This window comes from Lepisosteus oculatus, chromosome 10 (genome assembly GCF_040954835.1).
Source record: "Lepisosteus oculatus isolate fLepOcu1 chromosome 10, fLepOcu1.hap2, whole genome shotgun sequence".
Classification (NCBI taxonomy): Eukaryota; Metazoa; Chordata; class Actinopteri; order Semionotiformes; family Lepisosteidae; genus Lepisosteus; species Lepisosteus oculatus.
Window position 1 is genome coordinate 17,625,490 of NC_090705.1, and position 23,488 is coordinate 17,648,977.

Consider the following 23,488-nt stretch of genomic DNA (forward strand, 5'->3'; position numbering starts at 1 on the left):
GGACTGTTTTCAGAGATTTCTGAAATCAGTACTAAAAGCATAATAACATAAAACAATCAGACATAATCTAATAATGTTTTTTATTAGCATTCTGGTTTAAAGAATGAATGGGCACTGTTTCAAAAGGAATTTCAGAAGGAATTTTTGAATAATCCCAAATTTCATTATGTAAAACATCAAGCCATAATACAGTATTGTTTATTACAAAACTAGGAGCTGTAGGCTGTCCACAAATGGTCATTGAATGATAAATGTGGAATTACTGACATTGGCCCCAAAATCTCCCTTTCGTTTTGAGAAATAAGAAGATGATGTATTTTTAAATCTTAAACAACTGAAGATTATTCAATTATTCAAATATAAATCAATTTCTGATGTTCCACAGCACATAAAACCTGTTTTGTTCATTTGTTAATGTTATGTTTTATAATATATACAGTTTAATGTATAAATCTGCCTAATGTTCTTTTGTTGTAAGTGTCACCTGCTAAAATCCTTTTATCGGTAACTGGCATGCAGCCTTTTCATATGTGTCTTTCAGAGAGGTTCATACTGTATGTTCTAAATCCCTTTTATCACTGGAAACACTGTTTCTGAAGTCTTGCACTGGAGGCTGAAACAATAGTATGTTATCAAGCTTGCCTAATTCCTGTTTTTTTAAGGTTTAGAAGGGTACAGTACATAAAAGAAGGGATCTATGCAAAAGTGTATGTTCTTTAAAATGTTTTTAAGGAATTGAACACAATAGCTAGTTTAACAAAAATATCTTGTTATCTTATTTTCTATGGGAATCATAGTTTCTACACTATGGTGTCCAGTCCTGGACCTGGAGAGCTTGTATGTCTGTAAGTTTTTGTAGGTCTCCTCAAAGAACCAGCACTTGAAGAGTTGGAAGAAGCTGTTAAATTGGTTCCATTAAAAGCCATTAATAAGCAAATCACATCTGTTAAGCTATCAGCAGTGACATACAAATTATTGTGAAAATAAGAAGACTTTGTGGCTATTAAACATTAAACGTGGAGAAAAATATTTGCAGTTTTTTGCCATGTTCAGATAAAGTTTACAGCAAATTATAGTGACTAATATCCTGATCCCTGCAAAATGATACTACAGATAAACAGAATGAAAGTAGATCAAAATCTCTTGTGCTTCAAACTTTCGTAAAAAGGTCTATTGCACAATTCTGTGATGATGAAAAATTGGCCGTACAGTTATTGTGCACAAGGAACATACACTCTTTACCTGCGACCAGACTAGCAGGTAACAACTAATAAAATCTCGAAATCTTTGTTTTCATTTTTGGTATAATAATAGTATATGGAAAAATTAAAGAGGAAAATTCACTTTTGAGCTTAAATTTTATAGCTACGAGTGCTGCTCCATTTACTGTACGTACTTTAGCTTTTCAATAAACAAGAGGCTTTCTGCCTAAGACAGCAAAAGCAATTCACTGGGCTAAATTACGTCTGCATGACAATAAACCCAGTCTAAACACAGCTTTCGCATGCCATGAATAACGAAGCAGTCAAGCATTATATTAGCCACAAATAAGCTGAACCAGGTCTTTTGACAAGGGGTATATACTAAAACCTTGCTCTCCAGTTTCCTTTTTCATTTCACACAATAGGCTGAATTAGAGGAGATTAAAGACAGCAAAGATTCCCATTTCTACGCAGATTTTAACTGCATACAGCCTGAGCTGTAGGTCATGTTCTAGATTTCTATACTTTAGCCCCACTTTGAAAATGAAACTGGCTGAACATTGGCAAAGGTCTGTCCAACTGGCAGAGGCCTAAGTTGGTAGAAACCTCTAATGGGGCAGGAAAAATCTGTTTTTTACAAGCTGGAAAAAAAAGTACAAATGAGTATGTGCTTTCAAATCCCCAGATTTCCAAAGCATTTTCTGCTCTGGTTATATCCTGTACTGTGTGTTTCTCTTTTTCTTTCCTCTGCCTCCTGCTCACCAGATACCAGAGCTTCTGTTGTAGCTGATCAGCATAGGATCCAGCTTCAATTCATGAGAGTCCAGAAGGTCTCTGCATGCAAACCAGCACTTAGACACACGGAGTAGGGAAAAAAACTTCTGTACAGAAATATCTTCTAGTATGATATCATTTTGCAGGACAAATTTCTGACTTCCTCATGAAAAAGCTAGTACACGTCTTACATAGCACTGTATATATCCGTTACAGTACATTTATCAGTTTCCTTTTCACTTCTAAGAGTCCATATCTTTGCCTCAAAATTGCTAAAGAGATAATTCTTCCTTATAAAGTGCTTTGAACAATTCTATTGCACAAAACTGATCTTATATTTGGATTTTGCCAAAAAATGTGATTTACAAAAGGTTTACTTTGCACCAGCACAAGGTTGGCTAGACAAGAAGTGCCACTGTTTGAGAAAGATCTGTTGAAGAATGGGCTTTGTAATGATTAATCTCAATAGTGCAAAACATATAGGTGCTCACACAAAGATAAAAAATTCTAATACAAAATCTGGATTACATCTATGGGATTAAATGTTGATGTACTGGGAATAACTACATTTTGACATGTACTGTATGAGAATATTTACTTTAAAAGCTTTAAGGAGGCAGTTGTACTCAGCTAATAGCAGAAAGCTACTTATTCCTGGTAAGTGTCATAGAAACCTGGAGCTCACTGGGACTTCATAGGGCACAAGTTGAGACCACATCCTGCATGGAATGAAAGGGCACTCAACCCACACAATTGAAAAACATGCTGTGTGTGCACACAAAAGGCAGCCCAGTCTGGAACCCAGGACCAAAGAGCTGTGTTGACTAGCCATGCCTTCGTGCCAGTCACAACTGACAGTAGCACAAACTGAATGTTTTCCCAAAAGAGGAGTAGGAGGTAGCCATATAAATGGCTACTAAAATTATCAATTTAAAAAGGAGCTCACACAGCTAACCTAACATTTTTGTTAGTTTTTTGCTTGTAACACAAAAGGAATTTGGGTTTCGACACACCCCAACCCTGTATTTGATTCTACTCTTCTATCTATAGTGGAAACAACATGAAAAAAGGAAGGGGTGGGTCTCGTTACCACCAGTTTCTAAAGACGGGAAAGGAAACCGCGAACTCACTTCATTTTAATTTCTGTCCGTTTTTCTGTATTCTTGAGAAATACCTTCTGTGTTGTTTTATTTAGCTATGCAGTACCACTCGGTGAATCTCAGAAAGCATGGGATGGAGAAAAATAATCCAGACTTCTTACAATTCTTTAAACCAGTTAAAAGGAAAAAAATCAACTTTGTGTGAGAAGACATCTGCAGATAGTTTATAAAACATATTCAAGACATAAGGGACGGTTTGGTGAGAACTGTAGAAAATGTTATTTACTGTAATTCTTGCCAATAAAATAATAAGATATTTCATGTTTTATTTAGATTTATTTACTGAAAAATATAAAGTACGCCAATTTCAAAAGAAGCTTCTAGAAATACAAAACTCTTATGGCATCACAAAATTAATTCAGCTAATAACCACAAACATTTCTGTTGTCATTTATTCATATACAGTAAATGGTCTCTAGTCATAATAAGCAAAATTATTATTTTATGGTGGTTATCCACTTTATCAATCAGTTATAACATGGTACATCCCATTGGTCTGTGCAATGAGATAGATTAGGAAAAGTTCACTTTAGGGATTCAGACTTTCTATATCTCTCACTAGAAAGTGACCATGATTACATTCTGAAACCACCATTAATATTTTGCATGCAACATTTTCCTTCCTTAAACAAACTTGGAATCACCAGCTACAGTATTTACACACAGTTTAGACCTGCCATTTGTTCTTCAGTATGACTCACCACAGCACTCCTGGTCCCACACTAAGAGAGTTAGCACAGTGTGCACGCCTCTCAAACACATTCTCCTCTGAGAGCTCCACTGTGGCTGGAAGGGGAGTAAGCTCTGATTGAGGGAGCACTGGCATTAACGCACATGTGCAGGTTTCTGGGCATGACGCTTTCCCTGTAAGTCAAACCAGCCAATGTCAGACTCCCACTTCGTCAGGTGTGGGCTAAAACATAGGCAATGCACAGAACTGACTGAAAATGTTCACTCTGCTAAGAGAAGATTTGTAGTTTCACTCTGACCTTCTCTCCAGTTTAAACATAGTCTTGCTCTGTCAGTATGGCCAGATCATTATGAATTTATTCCATGTTTGGTGAAATGACAGATTGTCTGCTGCGGCCAATAGGGACACAGTTTGCTTGAAAAAAGACAGGGAAGGAAGATAATGAAAGACAGGCATTCCTGGGTTGCAAGAATGAGGAGCCTGTCCTGGATACATGGTTACAGGATGGGATCCCAGGATATTGCAGGGCATGTATACAAACCAGTGCAATTACGGTACACACATTAAACTAGCATGCATGTGTTTGGAAAGCAGTAGAAAACTGTTGAACCTGAAGAAGACCCATGCAAACAACATGTGAACTCCACACAGAAGACACAGAAGCACGGAATCAAACTCAAGTCACAAGCAACATTGTGAGTCAGCAGCATTAAGCCCCACTGTGCTGTACACGGAGAAGTTACAAATGAGGCACAAACGCAGTATTTCCCTAGCTATTACTAATTAATTGAAGTAATGGTTACCTTCATTATTTTGATTATGAATCTAACATTTTGGCTGATGTTTTTTTTGTTCAAAATAGTTTACAGAGAAATCCTGAAACACTGCTCCACACTGCTCAGCCTGAAAAATGAATCATTGTTTTCTTTCTACTTGCATATTCTTTACAGTATGTGCTTTCACATCCTGCTTTGTCTGTTTTACCTGCATTATCATGATTCAGCGTTTTTCTTTCTGCAATTTAGAAGTCTGTAAATGTGTCTAAGGACCAGAGTGAGGAGACTAATTGCATCTCTGAAGCAAATTCAATGCAAAGCACTGGGGCTCAGTTTGTGTCTTGATCAGATTGTTTCCCAAGTTGTTTTAAGTTTAGTATTTGTTTTACTAGCATTGTACAGACAAGGACATTGTGACCTATTTCTCTCACTTCTCTGACCTGACCACAAATGAAAATTAATGAGGGTATTTAACTACTTCTGGTTGCAACGAGCACATGTTGGTTGCTTGTTGGATCTGTAAAAAAATGGCTTTGAAAGATGTAAGAGCGGAAATAACACATGATGAAAGAAAGTGCTCTTTGGTTTCCTGGTCAGTTTAGTGCAGGTAAATAAGTTTGCTAAAGCTTGTTTCCTAGTATTACTAACGGCCACATTGTCTTTTTAAGTTGAATGAGTGGGAAAGAAAAAACATTGCAAGGGTTGGCAAAATGAAAGTGCACAAGGGCAAATTTGGTGATCATAGAGCGAGACCAAGAGATGCTAATCTAATACAATCTACTCAGTCCTTACATTCAACTCTACAACAGATCATACTCATACTCACTTCATATACAGTACATACATGTGATGAGCATCTGTACATTCATTATCAATTAAAATATTTTGGAGGGCAACCACCTTGGCATATGACTAAGCATGAGATCATTGTAACTTACTAAATATCTGGACTTAAATTACCCAACAGTTTTGATGACAAGGATTTGTATGCCATGAATATTGCTTTGATGTCTCTGTCAATGTCATGATAAAGGTACTGTAAGAGCACTCATGGTTTCCATTGGAAAAAACTCAAGTAATGCAGTTGCTGTTTGCTGTAGGCTTTGTTAAATGCCACACAGCAGGCCATGTGACAAAATGATCCATTTCCTGCAAGTGGTGCGTGAGCACAGAGGGGTGGTTTGCATTTCTAAAACCCCATGTTTCTGTTCATCAGTGGAAAATATCTGCCCATGCACACATATGTACAGAGTGAAAGAGATATTCAGAAGACAAGAAACTGTGTCTCTTTACACACAGAACAAGCAAAAGTTAATTCACTGTCTGCTCGTGGAGACAATGATAGCTCTTACACCTGAGTAATGACTGACAGTCTATCAGATGAAGCATGCGTTTGTACTTTGTCTCAGTACTTAAAGAGATTATACTTACAATATTTGGGCTGAGGTTAAAACAAGTACTTAAGTACCTAATAATTTTCTTGAACTCTTCCTACAGCCTCTTTTGATAAATACAGTATTAATATATATATATATCCATCCATTCTCAGTTACAACTCAGTTCAATACAGGGTCATAGTGCACCAGAGCCTGACCCATTGGAAAGTAGGCACAGGCTGGGATACAGTCTGTATAGGATGGCAGCCTATCACATGGTACACAGCCTCTCATCTGGAGGACAATTTAGAGATGCAATATAGACAGCATGTCTATGGACTTTGGAAGGAAACCAGATAACACAGAACATCGATGGCACTACAAGAATAGCATGCAAACTCCACACAGAAGTCTCTCAAGCCAGAAACAAACCCAGAAGCAGAAATAATGTGGGGCAGGAGCTATGATCGCCACACTACCCCAACATATACAGTACATAAATTAAACCATACACTTTTGTATATATTTATACTATATAACATTTATATTTAAAAATGGTGCAGTACTTTTTGATGATTTAATATGATAGGGTTATGAGAATTATTTAAAAACTGGGTAGGTTCAATTGGAAAAACTGAGCTGTAACAAGCCTTTTGTGAAAACAAGTCACTACAAAAACAGGCCTACTGTACAAAGCAATATTCCACAACAGGACATTGTTAAAATATTGCCTGCCTGCAACAACAAATATATCTCTGGTTAAAAGGGGTAACATCCCTGTGAAGTGTATTTGGATGGGGAGCACGTAGTTTTCTCTAAAATAAGAAACTACCTTTTCAATATATGTTAGATTTCTTACTTACAATTAATTAAATACAACAAAACATGTCAAGAAATGTTGAAAGGAGGCCAAATAACATGAATGAAATTTTGAAATATTTATTACTCATAACAAAAAGTCACAAATTAATGTGATTCTGTACATACAACACGAAAGGAGTGTCATGAATTCAAAGTAGAACTTACAACGAACATCAGCAGAGTATAAATAGCATTTGTTGGTTAGCATATACTGTATGTGGATATATATTCTCAGTACAGGAAGCCTGTCTTATAAGCTTTCATTTCTCAAAGTAAGACGATGAGTCTGACTTTGGACTGGATATTTCATCTGATATCTTTGTTCACGTTAAGGGTAAGTTACCACTTTACTTTAAATTAATAAGTTATTTTTAAAACACTAGTGGGTTAAATATTTTAATCATACTAGGGGACTTTTTCTCATGTTTCTGCATAATTTATTTTGAGGCAGTATTTATTTCAAGCAGGTATCGTGCTTTGCCTCTTTGTTGAGCCACAAAAAACTTGGTTAAGCAAGTTTTTTTTTCCCATTTCTCATTTGTTCTTGCCCCTCAAAACTCAAGTATGGTTGAATTACCATAATATGTGCTTTTCAGCTGAAGGAAATAGACAACACTAAATTAAAGGTTTAAAGATATACCATTTTGAATACAAAGTCTATACATTTTTTATTAGTTCTTCCTTCACAAAAGAAGAAAAAATGGGCACATTCATTTGAGAAAAGCACATATTGCCTTCATTTTATCTTATGGAGATTAAGTGCTTTCTAGAATGATATTTACTGTACCTTTAAAAATTCTAATTAATATAGCTACTATAATTTTTCAATGTCTTTTTCCATAAAACTTTAATAGTAAAAAAATGGTTTCTAAATCATTTTTTATAACAGTTATAAGCTATAACAAATATTGTTAGAAACATTTGCTTTCTTCTTTGAAGCAAATTTCAAAAGTAATCCTTGAATCTAATAATCAAACCAAAATTGAAAGATGTCAAGGGATTGCAAAGCCTTTGAAAATTCAATTGAAATTGAGGTAGCTTTGCCTTATTTTTTGTGATGAATGTAGTCATGTTTTTCTTAAGAAAAAACATGTATTCTCACTGGATCACAACAGTCCCTGCTGTTAAATAGTATAACACTATGGGGTTGATGTGGTCACCCTCGCTGCTTCCGCATCAGGTCGGCCCCCCACCGTCGGGGACTCGAAAGCGTCACTCAACAGGAACCCAGCCTCTTGAGCCTAAGGGAAATCTCCCCTCAGCCCGACGGCTGCGGTCCCTGCTATTCACAGGGAAGGGCGGTGACGTCACCGCGCTGGTAAACCGGCTCTTGCAACCAATGGTATGCGTTACAGTAGCATTCCCTAAAAGGGCTAATGATCTTGTGTCTAGAAAAAGGACGTGGGTGATGTTTTTTTGGATCACTTGTCATTTCATTCCCTAAATGACATTTGTAGTCCACATTCTAAATATGGCAGTGACTTCATCTTTCTCTGCTTGGGATAACAAAGAATGACCAATGGATTTGTAAATTAATGTTTGCTGTATTACCCAACTTCTTAACTGCCAACTAGTACAGTATGAAAGACTGCTGGTCAATAAGTAACATTTAGCATTACAGCACATTTTATCCTGACATTAGACAGTCATAGTGTCTCCCCCTTATGGTGCTATTCAAAGGTGGGGGCTTATAATAGCAGAAAACAGCACATCCAGCACATTCTTGCTTTATGATGCTTTCTTTCTAAATTTGCACTAATTTCTTCAAGGCACTTTCCCATTTACAATTTACTACCAATCCTCAGGCACAATATCTTTGAGTGGTGGGTTAAATTGCAGCTAAACACTTCAATTATGAGGCTGGGTGGAGACAGAGATGCCCCCTGAAACACTAGTTATATTCATTTACCTAAATATGTGTACAAAAAAAACACAAATCTAGGTTTGCTAGTGGAAGAACTGTAAAAGCTTTGAAAGATGTCTTCCTTTACTTGACAGCCTTTTTTGTGTGAGCTTCTACTCTTATGTCTGTTGCTTTTGTAAAAAAATAAAGCTACAAAAACATATTTTCTAGGTGCGAACAAAATCTGACACGATAGGAAGAAGTGGAAAGGAATGAATGGCAGAAATTGGGAATCATCTATCTGTTCCAAACATCCAATGTTCAAATGAGGACCAGGTAATGGCTGAATAGTTTCAGACTACTTTTTTGTGGAATGGTGCAGAGAATGAGCAAATTCAGATTTGGCTTTAACTTGCTTAGTGGAGGGAACAATACAGGTACAGTAGCTTAGCTATGTTATTCAGACTGTCAGACTTCCTTAAAACAAAATTCTTCACCCAAGGTCAATGAGGAAGGTATGGGCAAGGGTTTGTCCCTTAGTCTGTGCCTTGTAGCTCAACAGACGTACATTCAGTAACAGGTTATTAACTACTGCCAGTATGTTAATATACTGCGAAATAGCTGGAGGCTTTTGACAATGCTGAAGAGATGGTTGATCAATTTCTGTCCCTATTATGTCCCTATATTAATTTACTATTAAAGATGGTTTACACAAGGTCAGCATGCCAAAAGAATAGAGAACATTGCAGCTTGGTTTGTATGGGGTTTGTCTTATCTTTGTTTTCATTATCTACTCTTGCATGCAAACAGTGATCAATAAAGGTACAGTCTTGAAGGAAATTCTTTTTAATTGTAGAAGACAGATAGTTCTTCAATCGACACCTTTCAGGGCCTCTTTAGTCATTTACATTCTTGAGGAGTTTTCTGAGTATTTTCTCAGTGGGTCCAAATTATGAAAAATGCTCTCTGATATTAATATTTATTTCAAACGCCACTGGGTTGGATTTTTTCAAACCTCTTCTTGTAAAGTGCTCTAAAGAGAGATATTGTTTTGTTTAATGGCACTTCCTGTTGCTGTTGGGGATTAATAAGAGTTTTTTTTTAATCCCGTTTGATCAATTTTCATCAAATAAACTCTATCAAGTTTTTATTTGATTGAGTACTATTAAATTCCTTCTTTTTTAAAACATCGTGAAAACTGGCAGGGGATTTTCGCAAGTATGACTTTCAAGAGTTGCTTGGAAATTTCCTGTACATTGCAATTCTTTTAAAAACCCTAATAACTTACTCAAAGTAAATAGGCTATCAAATGTTAATGTTGCCTGCATGTTGCCAAATAGCTTTGTGCAGTATGTGCATTATTTCAATTAGCAATATTGTCTGCTACTTTAAAAAGACAAAAACAAACAAGTTGCAGCAGTTACAAAAAAAAAGTTAATAGCAGAAATGGGATGCAATAGTGTTGCTGCTAAATATATTACAACATCTTTCATCACCTTTGCACAAGTCTGTCCTCTGGTTCTGAATGATGAAACTTATTTTGACCCTGGCAAGAAGCATCTCAATTTGAAATGCAACTTTATCACACTCTTAATCTGTTACTTTTCTGGACCTGTAGGTGGCACTGTTCTGTATTAAAAACAAATTTCCAAACCAGTGCCCAGTAATACAGTACACTATGATGATGGAGGTGCCATCTTTTAGATGAGACTTAAAACCAAGGTATTGACAACTTAGTCATTAAAGTTCCCATAGCACTATTCTTAAGAACAGGGAGTTACCTCTGATGACGTACTGTAGATAAAACCCACTCTGGGCTTGAACAATCTGGCCTTCCTAAATCTCCCCATTCATTAACATTTCAAAGTAATTTCTCACTTCTCCATTTGATCTGCTGTGTGGAGAGTGTCCAAGGAGGGTTTACTTTAACAATGAGCTGTTTCAGATCAACATTTCTGCTCTCTCTTTTTGAGAAATTAAAATTCAAGAAACGGTTTTATTGTTGCCAAATATGATAAACGACTCTTCAGTTCGCTGATCTTTTTTTCTTGCTCAGCTGTTCTTTTGCATGGAAAATGCTCTTTCTTAATTATTTGTTTTTACAACATTTTACAAATTAATATATTAGAGACAGCATAGAGGCTGAGGACATTGCTGCCCAATAAAAACACTGGCAAAAAAGTAGAATTTAACTACAGCTGAGGTATATATAACTTTAACCAATACTGTCAGAGAAACATTTTACACCCACACTTTGCAATTCCTGTTTTTTAGTGCAATTAAATCTCAATTCTTACTTATTTTCAATGTATCTGAGCTCTCAGTTACATTATCACACCCTTAAATAAAATAATTGGTTGATTAATTAAATCTCTCTGTTTTTAATACAGTGACATCCAAAAATTGCAACAATTCCATAATTCTTATTATTCAAACGATAAGTTCATAAAGGGATTTGAATACATTAAATAAAAACATTAAATAGATACCAAGATTAAATAAAAAAGATCATCTGCATTACCAAGGCCAGGATTGGAGTGCAGTGTTTTACAGGAAGTATTAAGTTTGTCTTCTGTACATTAAAGGTTTAAGGTTTTTCCACAAACAAAAACTTGAAGCACAATTCAACATTTAGACAACTTGTGGTGATAAGTCTGATTTAGTTTGAGTATGTAGCCATGTCAGCATGCACATGCTGCAGATGAACAGGTAAAGGTTTATTGAATGCTGATAGGAAAATAAAAGAGTCATAACGTTTTCTCTGGAGCCTTCTTCAGGTATGAGGGAGAGAGGGAAACCAGCAGATAAGTAACACATGGCAGAACAAAGACAGGGTCGTTAAGAAGGGGCAGGGAGCAGGGAAAAGAGTATCGACACTCAGTCTGATTTAGCCAAACATACTGTACAGTCCATTGTAGTCACTGCAGTGTTATTCCAGTCTTTCTTCAAATTTGGCTGGAGTCACTGCTGTGACTGTAGATTGTTGGTTACCTTTGATAACCCAAAGTTATCCAATTTGTTAAACATATGCTCTGGTCTTTGCTGGAAGCCCTGTAGTTTCCATCTTTGCATGATACATTTTTGAGCCTGATCCTATGAACAGTCACAGTGGTGTATAGACATTAAAAACTGCCTTCAGGACTCATAGTGAAATAGTTATGGAAGGGAAAGTTTAAACAGCAAGAGAATGACTCATTTATTCTCATGATCATTTTTTGTTTCTGGGTAGAGACAATATTTCTGAATTTTGCCTAAGACGTTTTTAAGACACCGCTTGTGGAAGAAGTCTTTGAGTCAAGAAGATACTTTTTTTAAAACAATGCTTAAACCCAGACCTTTACACCCCAAAACAGGTGATTTTCCACTGTGTATCGTCATTGTTCTGCTATGTTTAATGTCTGACACAGCAACACACTGTGAGAAGTGAGAAGATTTCCAGAGGCAGCAATTCATGGTCAAGCCATAACATGCCTCCTCCAGGCTTCAGGATTTGCTCAGGAGTACAAATATTGAGTACAAAGATAGGCCAGGAGAGTTTTGGAATGAGGTTTTGTAGACAGATACACCTTTACCAAAGTGATAGAGAGGTTAAGGTGTGGAGAAAGAATTTGCAGATGAATTGCAGGATCTCCAAAGACCACCACATCACCTACTGTATGAAGCGTGGTGGAGGTAATGTTAGGCAGGCTGCCTCTGGAACTGGCTCACTCGTCTTTATTGATGGCATGTTGTACAGAAATGAATTATGACAGGAGCAGAAAGAATATCTGATATTAAAAAAACATTTTTTTACTGCTTAAGTAGAAGAATGTGTTTCCATAATTTTTGATTGCCATGTCTCAATGTGGCATAACAAAGTACTCAAAAATATGGCCAGTACAAAGGAGTTCATCAGGAGAAAAACTTTTCGACTGGGCAAGTTAATCTTCCAGATTTAAATTGAATTTAGGATGGATTTTCCATACTGAAAAAAATGTGTCAGAACATCCCAAGAATACGGTAGAACTCAATATGGCTGCAGCACAGCATCTCAAATGATCACGAAAAGTCGGGTGAGCTCAACAGGCAGATGACTCAAAGTACACTTAACCAAAATCTTGTCTGCGTTTTGCAGCTGTAAAATGTACGGAAAGTGAATGTGTTCCAATACTTAGGATCGCTTGAAATTGCTAGGTTGCGCACAAAGTATGTTTGTTCTAATTTAATTAAAAGAATGTGTGCAATTACTCGAAAATAAAACGTGTTTTACAGTGTACGTTTCTTTCATACAATCTCATTATCACAAATAAAATGCACTATCGCAAACACAACACTTGTTGAGTGCACAGTTCGAAGGACTTCCTCTAACAGGGCGGAACAGCTGCCGCCGGCCAATAGCGGATGGATTATGTAAACGAGCTCAGCAATCATGCTGGACAAATGAATTCTCTTGGATCATATATACTAGAGAGAACCTGGTGGGAGTTTTGGGAATAAGGCTTTTTCCTGCGTTTTTAGAGAAAGCGAACTTAGATGGTTATTTAAAGTGAAAAGAACTCAGTTGCTGATGCTTTCGCTGTGATCACTAGAGCGGATATAAAACTGATCAAAGACAAGCCGTTCAGTATGAAGTACAAAGTAAGTACATGGGGTTGTATTTTCAAAATTATTATTTTAATATAGATGTTAGATTTTGAATTCGGAATATTTGCGGAGACTGGTGGAAAGAAATGTGTTTCCATTATGTACCCAATATTAATAATATCTGTGAAACAATCCTGTTTAGAGAAGTGAGGCTCTTACAGCAGCCTAGTTCTAAAGTAGTAGACATCTGTTTTTCTAACATAGTTGAACATTTGCTTAACTTTACATCCTTATTTTAGTAAGGATGTTACTTTAGTTCTGGATTTCATTCTTTATTGAATCATTTTCATTTTGCCTTTGTGTATTTCAATATTACTCTCAAAAGATGATGCTCTCGGTTTCCTTTTAAAGCTGTTTGAAGACAGGGCATCGTGTATAAAATGGATGTTTGTATCTTGAATTGTCAGATCACTCTCTGTAACCTTCTACTGACTAAAATGATTTAATGGAAACACACACCGTTTGAGTCTTCTTACTATTAAGAGCATTCTTCGTTAGGTGTCTTTTATATATAAATCATAAAATGAGTCGATTATTTTAAAAACGAAAAACAGTAGAAATTAATCAATGTATTAATTCTGAGCAGTTCATAAATTAAGTTTGTTATATGCAGTTCTGTGAAAGAAAAATTAGGCTGATGTCAAATACAGTACTTCACTGATGGTTTTACAGGTATATAGCCAGTTTCGATACGTTAGGAAGCAAATCTGTCTTTGGTTAGTAAAATCGTCTGGAATGACAAAGTCCTCGAACTATCCAAACATCCGGATGTTACTTCTTCCGCTAGCGGTAGCTAAGCATTTTAATAAAACCAAATTATTCATTCAAGCAAGCTTGCACTTTGTTTCAGCTTGAAAACATTTTTATCAAAGCTATTAAGTCTGAGTCCCCGTGACGTACAGTACAGTACAGGGTAACCTATTGTACTGTACACTCAGCAGAACGATTAGGTCTGTTGTGCTTTAGTGTTCAAGCTTCTTGAACGTAACTGTTACAGAGTAACTTTTTTTACTTGATGATAGTCCTTATTTTAAATATATTGTTACCTATATGTCTTTTCAGGTAATCATTGCTCTTGTGTAGCTGTCATCTTGCCATGTAAAACGACTAATTTATGAGGGGCCGATTTTCCCCCAAAAGGATTACAAATATTTTGTAAACTACTGTATTGATTTAGCAGTGGTTTTGGTTTACATTAATGTTTCTTTATTATGTTTATGTTTCAGTTGTTTTTATAATAAAATAAATTACGTCAGGTTCCATACTGTACCCTATATATTTTTGTCAGCATTGATATTGTGGTTTAATGAGTCTTTATTCTTGCGTGACCTTGTGGCCTATTGGTCAGACAAACAAAAGTATTTAGCAACATCCAGTTGCATCTATTATGGAAAACATCACAAGCAAGTCTGAAAAAAAAACGTTATTGCTGTTATTTGGCTTTGAAACATTGTTGTTTTGAAGACTTATTCTAGCCCGTGTCTTTCTGTGTTTAATAGGTAGTTTTTCCGTTGAATTGTTAAAGTTGGAAAATGTGAAGTGCTGTTCTTCACTTGTCTTCTGTACACTGTATTTTACATAACCATTGGCATTAACTTTATTAACGTCTGGTATACTCTATACGTACTGTATAGTCTAACGTGTACAGAACAACCTCTTTTGTTGGTTTTGCTTGCTAAGAACTAGCAAGGGTAATAATCTTATGGAGCTGTCTTTTCGCTGTCTCCTCAACCCAGTCAGATGAGCATACTGTAATAATTAACACTGGGGGAAAAGCGCGGTTATCCACCACTGTTCGTGAAATTTAACTTTTTTTGTTTATATTTCCGAATCTTGTCCAGATCTCGCATTGTTAAAATACCATAAAAGGAATGCAAAGCCTCCAGATTCTAGCCCATGGCGTTATATTTATCGGGTGATTTCACCCCGCCACACTCTTACGTCAGGACTAAGCGCTAATGTTATGAGTCTGGTCCAGAGGTCTGAGTTTTAAGCTCTTTCCCCTACGCACAGTCTGGGCTCAGGTTTCTTCAAAGGGTGAAACCCGCCACATTAAAATATTTACGTACTATATGCTGCCGAAGTTAAATCGAGACTCGAAGTTAAATCGAAGTTAACGGCAGCCTCATTCCACCTCAGTGTACTACCGTGCAGAGATTTATTCAGTGCAAGAATTCGGAAGGCAATTAGACATGCCGAATTCACAATGTAAGAGGACAACTAAAATACTTCTGGAATATGAACTCCCTTGGCTTCCTTTGTCCGAATAACAAATACTCGTGCAAAAGCCCATGTGTACTTTGGAATACTGTATCTTTTTTACATAAGCTCAACCTTTTATACTGGTACACTCTGTGCATGTAGTGTCCTTCTGGCCTATTGGCCAACTTTTATCTGGGCATTAGCATACTACCACTGGCGATTCTTCTTAAGAAACAACTATATTCTATTTTTTTGTATGATATAATTCATCCATACAATTCTAACTATCCAGGTTGTGGCTAACAAATACAGTACCTCTTGTGTTCTTGGCTGGAGACTGTGAACCAAAAAACAGCTGTATAAAACAAAATTGTGTTCAAAGTCTGTGATATCACCTCCTCACTGATGTGATGCTGATAAGGCTGATTAATCTTAGCAGGTTGCTGTAGGTCAGGACAGAGAATATGTACATTTCCAGAGGCAGTGCTTTTAGCAAGAAAGTGCTGTGCATTTCAGGACAAATTCAAGGAAAAAAATAAGGCTACATATTAAGGATATCTGTACAAGGATATACATATGTCATGGTGACCATTGTCTTATACTTATTTGTAGCACAGCATTTTCAAAGGGTTTGTCATTCTTGCCGTGGGACATGAGTATCATACCTGAAATGCTTTTAGTTTTTCTCCACTAATGTAACTGTGGTTAAAACATCCTTTACAGAGTTTACATTCTGCTTCTAGGCAGAGTTCCAAATAGAATAGCAAAAGAAAAGCAGCCAGGCTTTCTAAGTTTGGGAAGTGGAATCAAGTGGGGAAGAGATAGGGATGATCCCAAAGGAGTTGTGCTGCCAGTATGGAAAAGGAATGTGTCAAAGCCATGTCTCTTAGCAGTCCTGAGTTAAATCTGCTCACAGGGTGGCATGGGTGAGGACACTTTGGATGGGCGGGGGGGCAATGTGAGAACAGTAGAGATTCAGAGATGCGTGAAATTCCCAGCTGGCCTGAAATCAAGCATTTTATGGTGCAAATCATGGAAAGACTCAAGGACTGCATTCAGGATGCATATTTCTCTGGGTGCTGTTCAGACTTGCTTACCCTCTTTGTATCACGCATGTTTTACTGGCTATATTACAAAAAACAATTCCACCTCTTAATACTGTATGATTTAATGGTTGCTTAGAAGTAGGGTATTCAGCACTTTTCCTTTAAAAATATTGTCAGTATTAAGGAGCTTTTTGAAATTTCTTCCTTCTGGTACAAGGATAATACAAAGTAACCCCGTGATCAGTCAGGATGTTTGTTTGTTTTTGCTTTCTTGTGTCTGTAGAAGACTGCAAAATGTACAGTTTCATTTCTTAAAGAAAAGAGAGTGAACAGTGTGTTATTCACTGAGCTCAAAATCAGGTTTTTAAAGCAAAAATTAAGAAAGGCTCACAGGTTGTAAGCATATTTATTGGCTAATGATGTGTGTGGCTGTTGAAAAAGTTGGCCATTCAGCCCATCTGAACTTTTTTACTAGGAGCTTAATGTTTTAACTTTTCTATCTGTTCATTTCTTAAGGGTTTCCATTCAACCAGCTCCAACCACAAGATGTGGGAGATGGCTTCAGACTACCACATTCCTCCGTATAAAGAATTTTCTCCTGATTTGTGTCTTGAATAGCCCTAGATTTAATTTCCACTTGTGTGCCTGCTTCACTGCATTGCTGCTTGATGTGAAGAAGTCCTCAGATTTGCCATATCCACCGTGTAAGACTAGAATATTCCATTCCTGCACTTGGCACTACTGTGTGAGTACTCTGGTCTTGAGCTCACATGGCATGACAAATGGATCTGGTTGGCTGGCTTCACTGTGGCTCAAGAGATATTTGCTTTACTGGGAACCTTCTTTGTAGGGGAAGGGATGGGTTTTTCTTGCATTCTGTTTCTACTCTGCACTGTCCTTCCTGAATGCATTACCTTAGACTTATCCACGTTAAATTTTGAGGTGACCTTAAATTTTGACAGGAGTAAGTTTATTAGGTATACCAGAGTTTAACCCTGATCCCGGTAGGCCCCAAATGCAGTTCTTCCTATAGGTCAGCCTAAATGACCCATTATTTAAAGATTAGGACAACATGTCTTAGCGAGTGATCAATTAAGGAAGTAATGTTTCAATAAATGGAACAATGGTTCTTGAGACCTGAAGGATATTCTCATTTTTGTTCCAAAAAAGCTTTAATTTTCTAAATTTAATACAATTCCTGTTTAATTGTTTGCAGTTCAATTGTTCCAGGCCTTTAGAAATCAATGTTTCAAAGATGACCTAGAGTAAATAAAATTTGATGGAAAAGGGTTTGCCAGGCCTAGGGTTCAAGACTAATATACTGGGTAACTAATGTAAAGGAGTGTCTCACCTAAAAGTAAAATGTCCCTGATGATTCGAGTCTTTGGTGGTTAGTTGGTGGTTTTTGAGATATGGTTTACAGTCAGGAGAAGTGTGTATTAAATCAGAAACCCCGTCATAATTAATCAAAGGCAATTATTTATTGCTGTCTTGTTACGTGTTGAGGAAGGATTTGCTTTTCAGAATGTGGAAAAATAACCATCCCCTGGCACACAAGGAAGGGAGATGAACATAAATCCTTCAGTGATTCTGTTTGCCCAGTACTGACAGGCTTGAACTTTTGTCACCTCCAGGAAGAGACATAAAAGTTGCCCTTGGGGCTCCGTAAAACCAGGCTACGGTTTGCTCTCCTGGATTACAGAGATGGAAAAAAATCTCCTGACAGTTACTGTAGATATCATGAACAGAACTCACTTGCATGGTTTCATTTTCTGGATGAGTGATATTTACTCTTGGTCCTGCGGGTTCACAGTTCACCATTTTTATAGTTAACTTATGATCCTCAGTTAGTGACGACTTACAAATAGTGGTAAAATAGAGTAATAGATGCAAATCCCATCACTAAGAGGCTAAGGAGGAATGGAAACTAAAAGACCCAGTTCCCTATAGGACCAGGATTGAATAGCAATGTCCAAGATTGTGCATGATGTTGTACTTGAAAATCTTTAGTCACCTTTGCAAGTGATTGTCTTATTTTTAATACCCTAATCATTAATAATTTTAATATAGTAATCAAGTTTTAATACTTCATCAATAATACTGTATTACTGTGTTATTTATACCTTCATTGTTCAAAGGCAAAGTTGAAAATATGCGAAACATGCTTTAGTCTGTGAAGATAATTAGTCATCATTCAGACTTACTGTATGTGCAGCTTGAACTGTATATCCATAACTGACTGGAACACTTGTCAAAAAAAGGAACTTGTGGCAGCTGGGCATAAGAAACCCTTTGCAAATTTGTGTGGTGCTACATAATCAAGATTTTGTTTCTGTGTGTGAAGGAGCTACTGACAGAACATACTCTGCTTTAAAGGGTCACATGTCATGTTGTCCTGCTGTGGTCTCACTGTTTTGAAAGGCATTTTTAGTTTTAAAATAAAGTTACAGTTAATGTACCTTTAAAAATGCCATATTGGACACCTGAGATAATGTGCAAAGTCAAATAAAATATTAATTCAGAGGATATTTGCTGTGTAAGTGAATTACAAATATAGCTTGAAAGCAAAGGTATGGACTCATTCTGTGACAAAGCAGCTCTTTCCTTTGTAAAACCTTACTTTTCACTTATTTATTAAATAGTATGGAATTTCTGTGGGATTCTGTATTCCCTTGGGACCGATGTTCTTTGCTTACATTATTGTTGTACAGTTACATTGCTCAAATCACCGATGTACTGAAATCTTGGTCGGCACATTTTTCCCTCAACCCTTTTTTAACCCTTTTGGTTTAATGGTTAGAATGGTTGGACTGGGGGAGGGGGTATAATATTTGACTGCAAACATTTTTATAGAAAATGTAATTCCTTTTTTCCCAGACTTTTTAAGGTAATTCCCTCTTTGTAAACAAGAAAAGATGCCATATCTTTCAGTCTAAGAAAAAAAGACACAATTCACTTTTCTTCTGGTGAATGTAATCAAATCAATTTGTATAACACCAGCAGCTGGTTTGTGCCTATGATTTTGATTTTCACGAAGGTGTATCTCTGCTTAGTAGCAGATAGTATCCTGTAAATAAGTAAACCCAAAAGGGTTCATTTCTTGTCCTCTCTTGGAACTCTTGCAGGTCACCTCCCCCAGAGTCTTTCAGAAGGCTTTTTGTGGAGAAGCTAATAACTCAGTGACGAATGCAGGAAATGGGTGGAGGAGACGAACATTAGGGTGGATGAGGTCACACACAAACACACACATCACAGAGGCCTGTGTGACATTCACACGCAAGGGACTGACACTGCATACTGTCCTATCCTCCAGGGGCTGGAGCCAGACCTGACTCTGCTTTTTAACAAGTGATATCTTTCAAGATGACCAGGACTTGAAGGTTAGCCTGGACAGGAAGCAATGAAAGCTCATGGTGAGCTGAATGTGAATGGGAGGCCTGTTGTGTGAGGCTCTCTATTCTTGCTCATTCACACCAAGGGGGTGGGATTAAGTAGGCGGCCAGCCTCTGATTCATTACATCACAATGAGGCCTTGTCAGTACCTCTGTCTCCTGAGAATAGTCAAGTCGTCACGGACATAAAGGACAAAATGAACTCCAGGCAAACAAGGGAGTTTATGGTGGGTGGGAGGTAGGTTAAAAGATTTAGATTTATTGTTTTATCTGATAATACACCCAAGCTTTAGTTTTATTTCTGGAGTTTGATGATAATCTGCTTGTAAATCTTTAAACGTCCAACATCCACACTACAAGGAAGGATAGTTTGTTTTCCACAGCTGATGTTCAGACACCACTTACACCCTTGAGGAGTTTACATTCTAATTTAAGGAATGAACATGCAAACATTTAGTCAAATTATTAAAGGTAACTTCACAAATTCCATTAAAAAAAAGCAATATTACAGTTATTGGTATTATTTGCAGGACACTTAACTCAACAAAAAGCACACCTTCATAAATTGGAGAAAAAAACAAGACAAAGTTTTACCTATGAAAAATTGGAGCACCATCCGTACTGTGGGTGATCAACAACTGGAAGGTTTAGGGTTCAAAACTAAGGTGAAATCCTGCTGTCGTGCTTTGGGCAAGGTACCTGGGTTAGGTTGATCCAGTGAATTACTCTATACATACCTGTAAGGTATATGTGACATTGGATAAAGCAGGAATTCATAACATTATCCTCACTGGAAGTTCTGTAGTGTTTACAGATATGTGGTGTTGAAAGCAGTCTAAGGTCATGGAGGACCAAAATAGCCATGAATCTACTATCCAAGATCATGCTGCCTATTTTGGAGCTGTGCAGCATGCTGGGCTCCCTGGAAATCAGCCAAATGATTAGCCTAATTGTAAATGTGCTGCTCATTCTATGAATTGTGCAGAAATGTTACTGATCTAAATTTACCAGGAGTATCTGGATCGCGTAATTTGCGGTTTTCTGTCTACACATCTGGTTGTACTTTGGAGAACATTTTGTGAAGGAAAGTCAGATCCTTCAGGTCTAGTGATGATTCATCACTGGTGGCCTTGTAAGATCTTTTCAGTTCCCTTGGTGGATATGTTTTATAAAATGAAAAGCATCATGGAGAAAACATTGCACTGCTGGGGGCATGGCCATCTAGCTTTACACATTACAGTATAGTAAGTAACAAAGGAACAAGTAATATGTTTATTCCATGCTTTCTTTTGGAGGGATTCCATTTTACATTTTTTTTAGGTTGACAGTATTTTGGTACAAACATCACAAAGATGGGTGGGGTTTGCTGTTTATAGCAGTTTTGTATTGGTCATATACACAGTAGGGATCAGTAAAATGTATCTTAGCTACAGAAATGTCATAAGATTTTAGGTTTTTAGCGGTGAATACAAACTGTTCATTGATCTATAAATATTAAGTTACCATAGGTAGGTTATGAATTATTGGAAGACAGGAATGTTTTGACATTACAGTACTTGTTGGGTTATGACATGAACTAAAAACAATCATAACAGAATGTATGCTCACCATATTTACATATGCAAATATACAGGAATGTGACCCCAAGTTTTGCCAGGTTTTGACAGGACAAGAGGACACATTAAGTTCTGTTAAAATTTTAGAATATGCCAGAATTGCATCATCTTGTAAGTGAGATGTCTGTAGAAACAGGGAAAAAAGTTATATGTAAAAAACCCACAGAATGTACAGCATGATCTGTTAAGTTTCAGACATCACATTCACTGACCTCAGCACAATACAATTGTTAAAGTAGGATCAGCCATTGGTGCAAAGAAAACCTCTGCTTTCAATGTACTTGTTCACCTGATAAAAAATGTTTTCATTCTGAAACTATGGCTTGATGAGTCTGAATGATAGTTTCCAGAGTGACTAGGGGTTGAAAATAGGGATATAAATGACAAGGAAAACATTTGAATTATTTTGGTACGGTGTACCTCCTCTCAGATATTGTATTAGCTCTGTTCTGGTCTGGACCTGCTTCAGGTCCTTCGGGACAAGAAAACTTAGCATGATTGAAGGAAACTACTTCTGACTGAAATTATATATAGTGGTTGCAGACTTGTTGGACAGAGCTTCACATTACAGTTTGGCAAAGAACCAGAGGACTGAGCCAAGCCAAAAATAAAACAGAATTTCATCAGAGTAAAAGGCCCATAATTCTGGGCTGGACTTCACTTTCACTGACCTCAGCACAATACAAGTGTTATAGAAGGACCTGCCATTGGTGCCAAGAAAACTTCTGCTTTCAACGAAACTTGTTCCTGCTTAATGTGCAGTATGAGGACATTTCAAAATTTTGTCTACCTGGTCACCAGAACATACTGCGTAGCCTCAAGGTCTAGGTATGTGTACTCTCTTATAGCACGGTACAGTTTTAACTATGTAATTAACCCTATGGTTCCTGCAAAATAAATTTCATATGACAGTGACATAAAAATTAAGGTTTTAGCTAATGGCTAAAAGCCCATTAGTAAAGCCTAATGACAGACTGCACCTCAGTTTCATATTTCACCCAGTGCTGTAATGTAAAACACAACCAAATTATGACCAGTCTAAAATATTCCAACGTTGTTGAGTTAGAATCAACCTCAAGCATTTCTTAAAGTCTTACACTAAAGTTGGTAACCTTATGAGTAATCAGAATACTGGAATATCATGGTCTGCTCATAACCTCAGTTGTTGTAACATAGCTGTGCCGGAATTATTGAAATGTATTTTTGGATGTTATTTCGAAACTTTAATGATTCTGAGCTTATTTTTACCAAACATGATTTTGTAGAGTGTATAATACTTACGGATCACTGTAGTTTCCTCTTCGGGAGTTACAGTAGTTACTGTGTTCAAGGAATTTGAGTTTATTTTTGAAATGGTGAAAGCAGGAAAAACACCAGGTGTTTCCCGGGTTTCCGGGGGCAATTTCATGTTGGCATGTTAGTTTCCATGGCGGGTCATTTTCCCAGCCCTCTGGCTATGTGTTTGTTGTGAGCTGTCCTTAACCACATCATTTACAAGAATCTAGCACACAGTTTCTCGCCTGGGGCTACGTTCTCTGGCTGCTTTCCAGTAAGTTCTCCATTGCGGCTTCACCTCTTGTCTCAGGTGAAGAGTATTGCAGCACAATACTGTAGATTGGAGACAATGAGTTGCTGTTGTACTATTAGGTAAATGGACTTCTTTGGGTTGTGTGTTTTATCTTGAAAGGTACACTATTTCTAATATTGTAGTTATTATATTTATTTTGATGTGTGGCTCACAATCTTAGTCACACAATACATGAAGAAACCAAATAGGCATATTTTTAATCGTTTTTTGAAACTCTGCGTTATTAATGGGTACATGTTCGTATCTAAGAGCATACGGTATATGTTTTTTACAGCAGCAATTTTTACAGTTATGCTTCAATGTTTAACAGAGAAGGGACAACAGAGCACATTTATTTT

At 36.9% G+C, this 23,488-nt stretch overlaps 1 protein-coding gene across 4 annotated transcripts in view; it reads left to right on the forward strand.

Annotated features, from left to right (window-relative positions):
* The window catches only part of nedd9 (neural precursor cell expressed, developmentally down-regulated 9), a 59,355-nt gene that overhangs the window by 8,778 nt on the left and 27,089 nt on the right, over positions 1 to 23,488 (forward strand). The window contains exons 1-2 of one of the 4 annotated variants that reach the window (XM_015357721.2): positions 7,093 to 7,174; positions 8,915 to 9,019. The exons of 1 other annotated variant lie outside the window; for it this stretch is intronic. In XM_015357721.2, the coding sequence (XP_015213207.2) occupies positions 8,960 to 9,019 (60 nt within the window). In that variant the 5' untranslated portion in view covers positions 7,093 to 7,174; positions 8,915 to 8,959. Of the gene's footprint in view, positions 1 to 7,092; positions 7,175 to 8,914; positions 9,020 to 13,098; positions 13,301 to 23,488 lie in introns of those variants that run through there. 2 more of the 4 variants (XM_015357720.2, XM_015357722.2) reach the window with 2 other exon arrangements.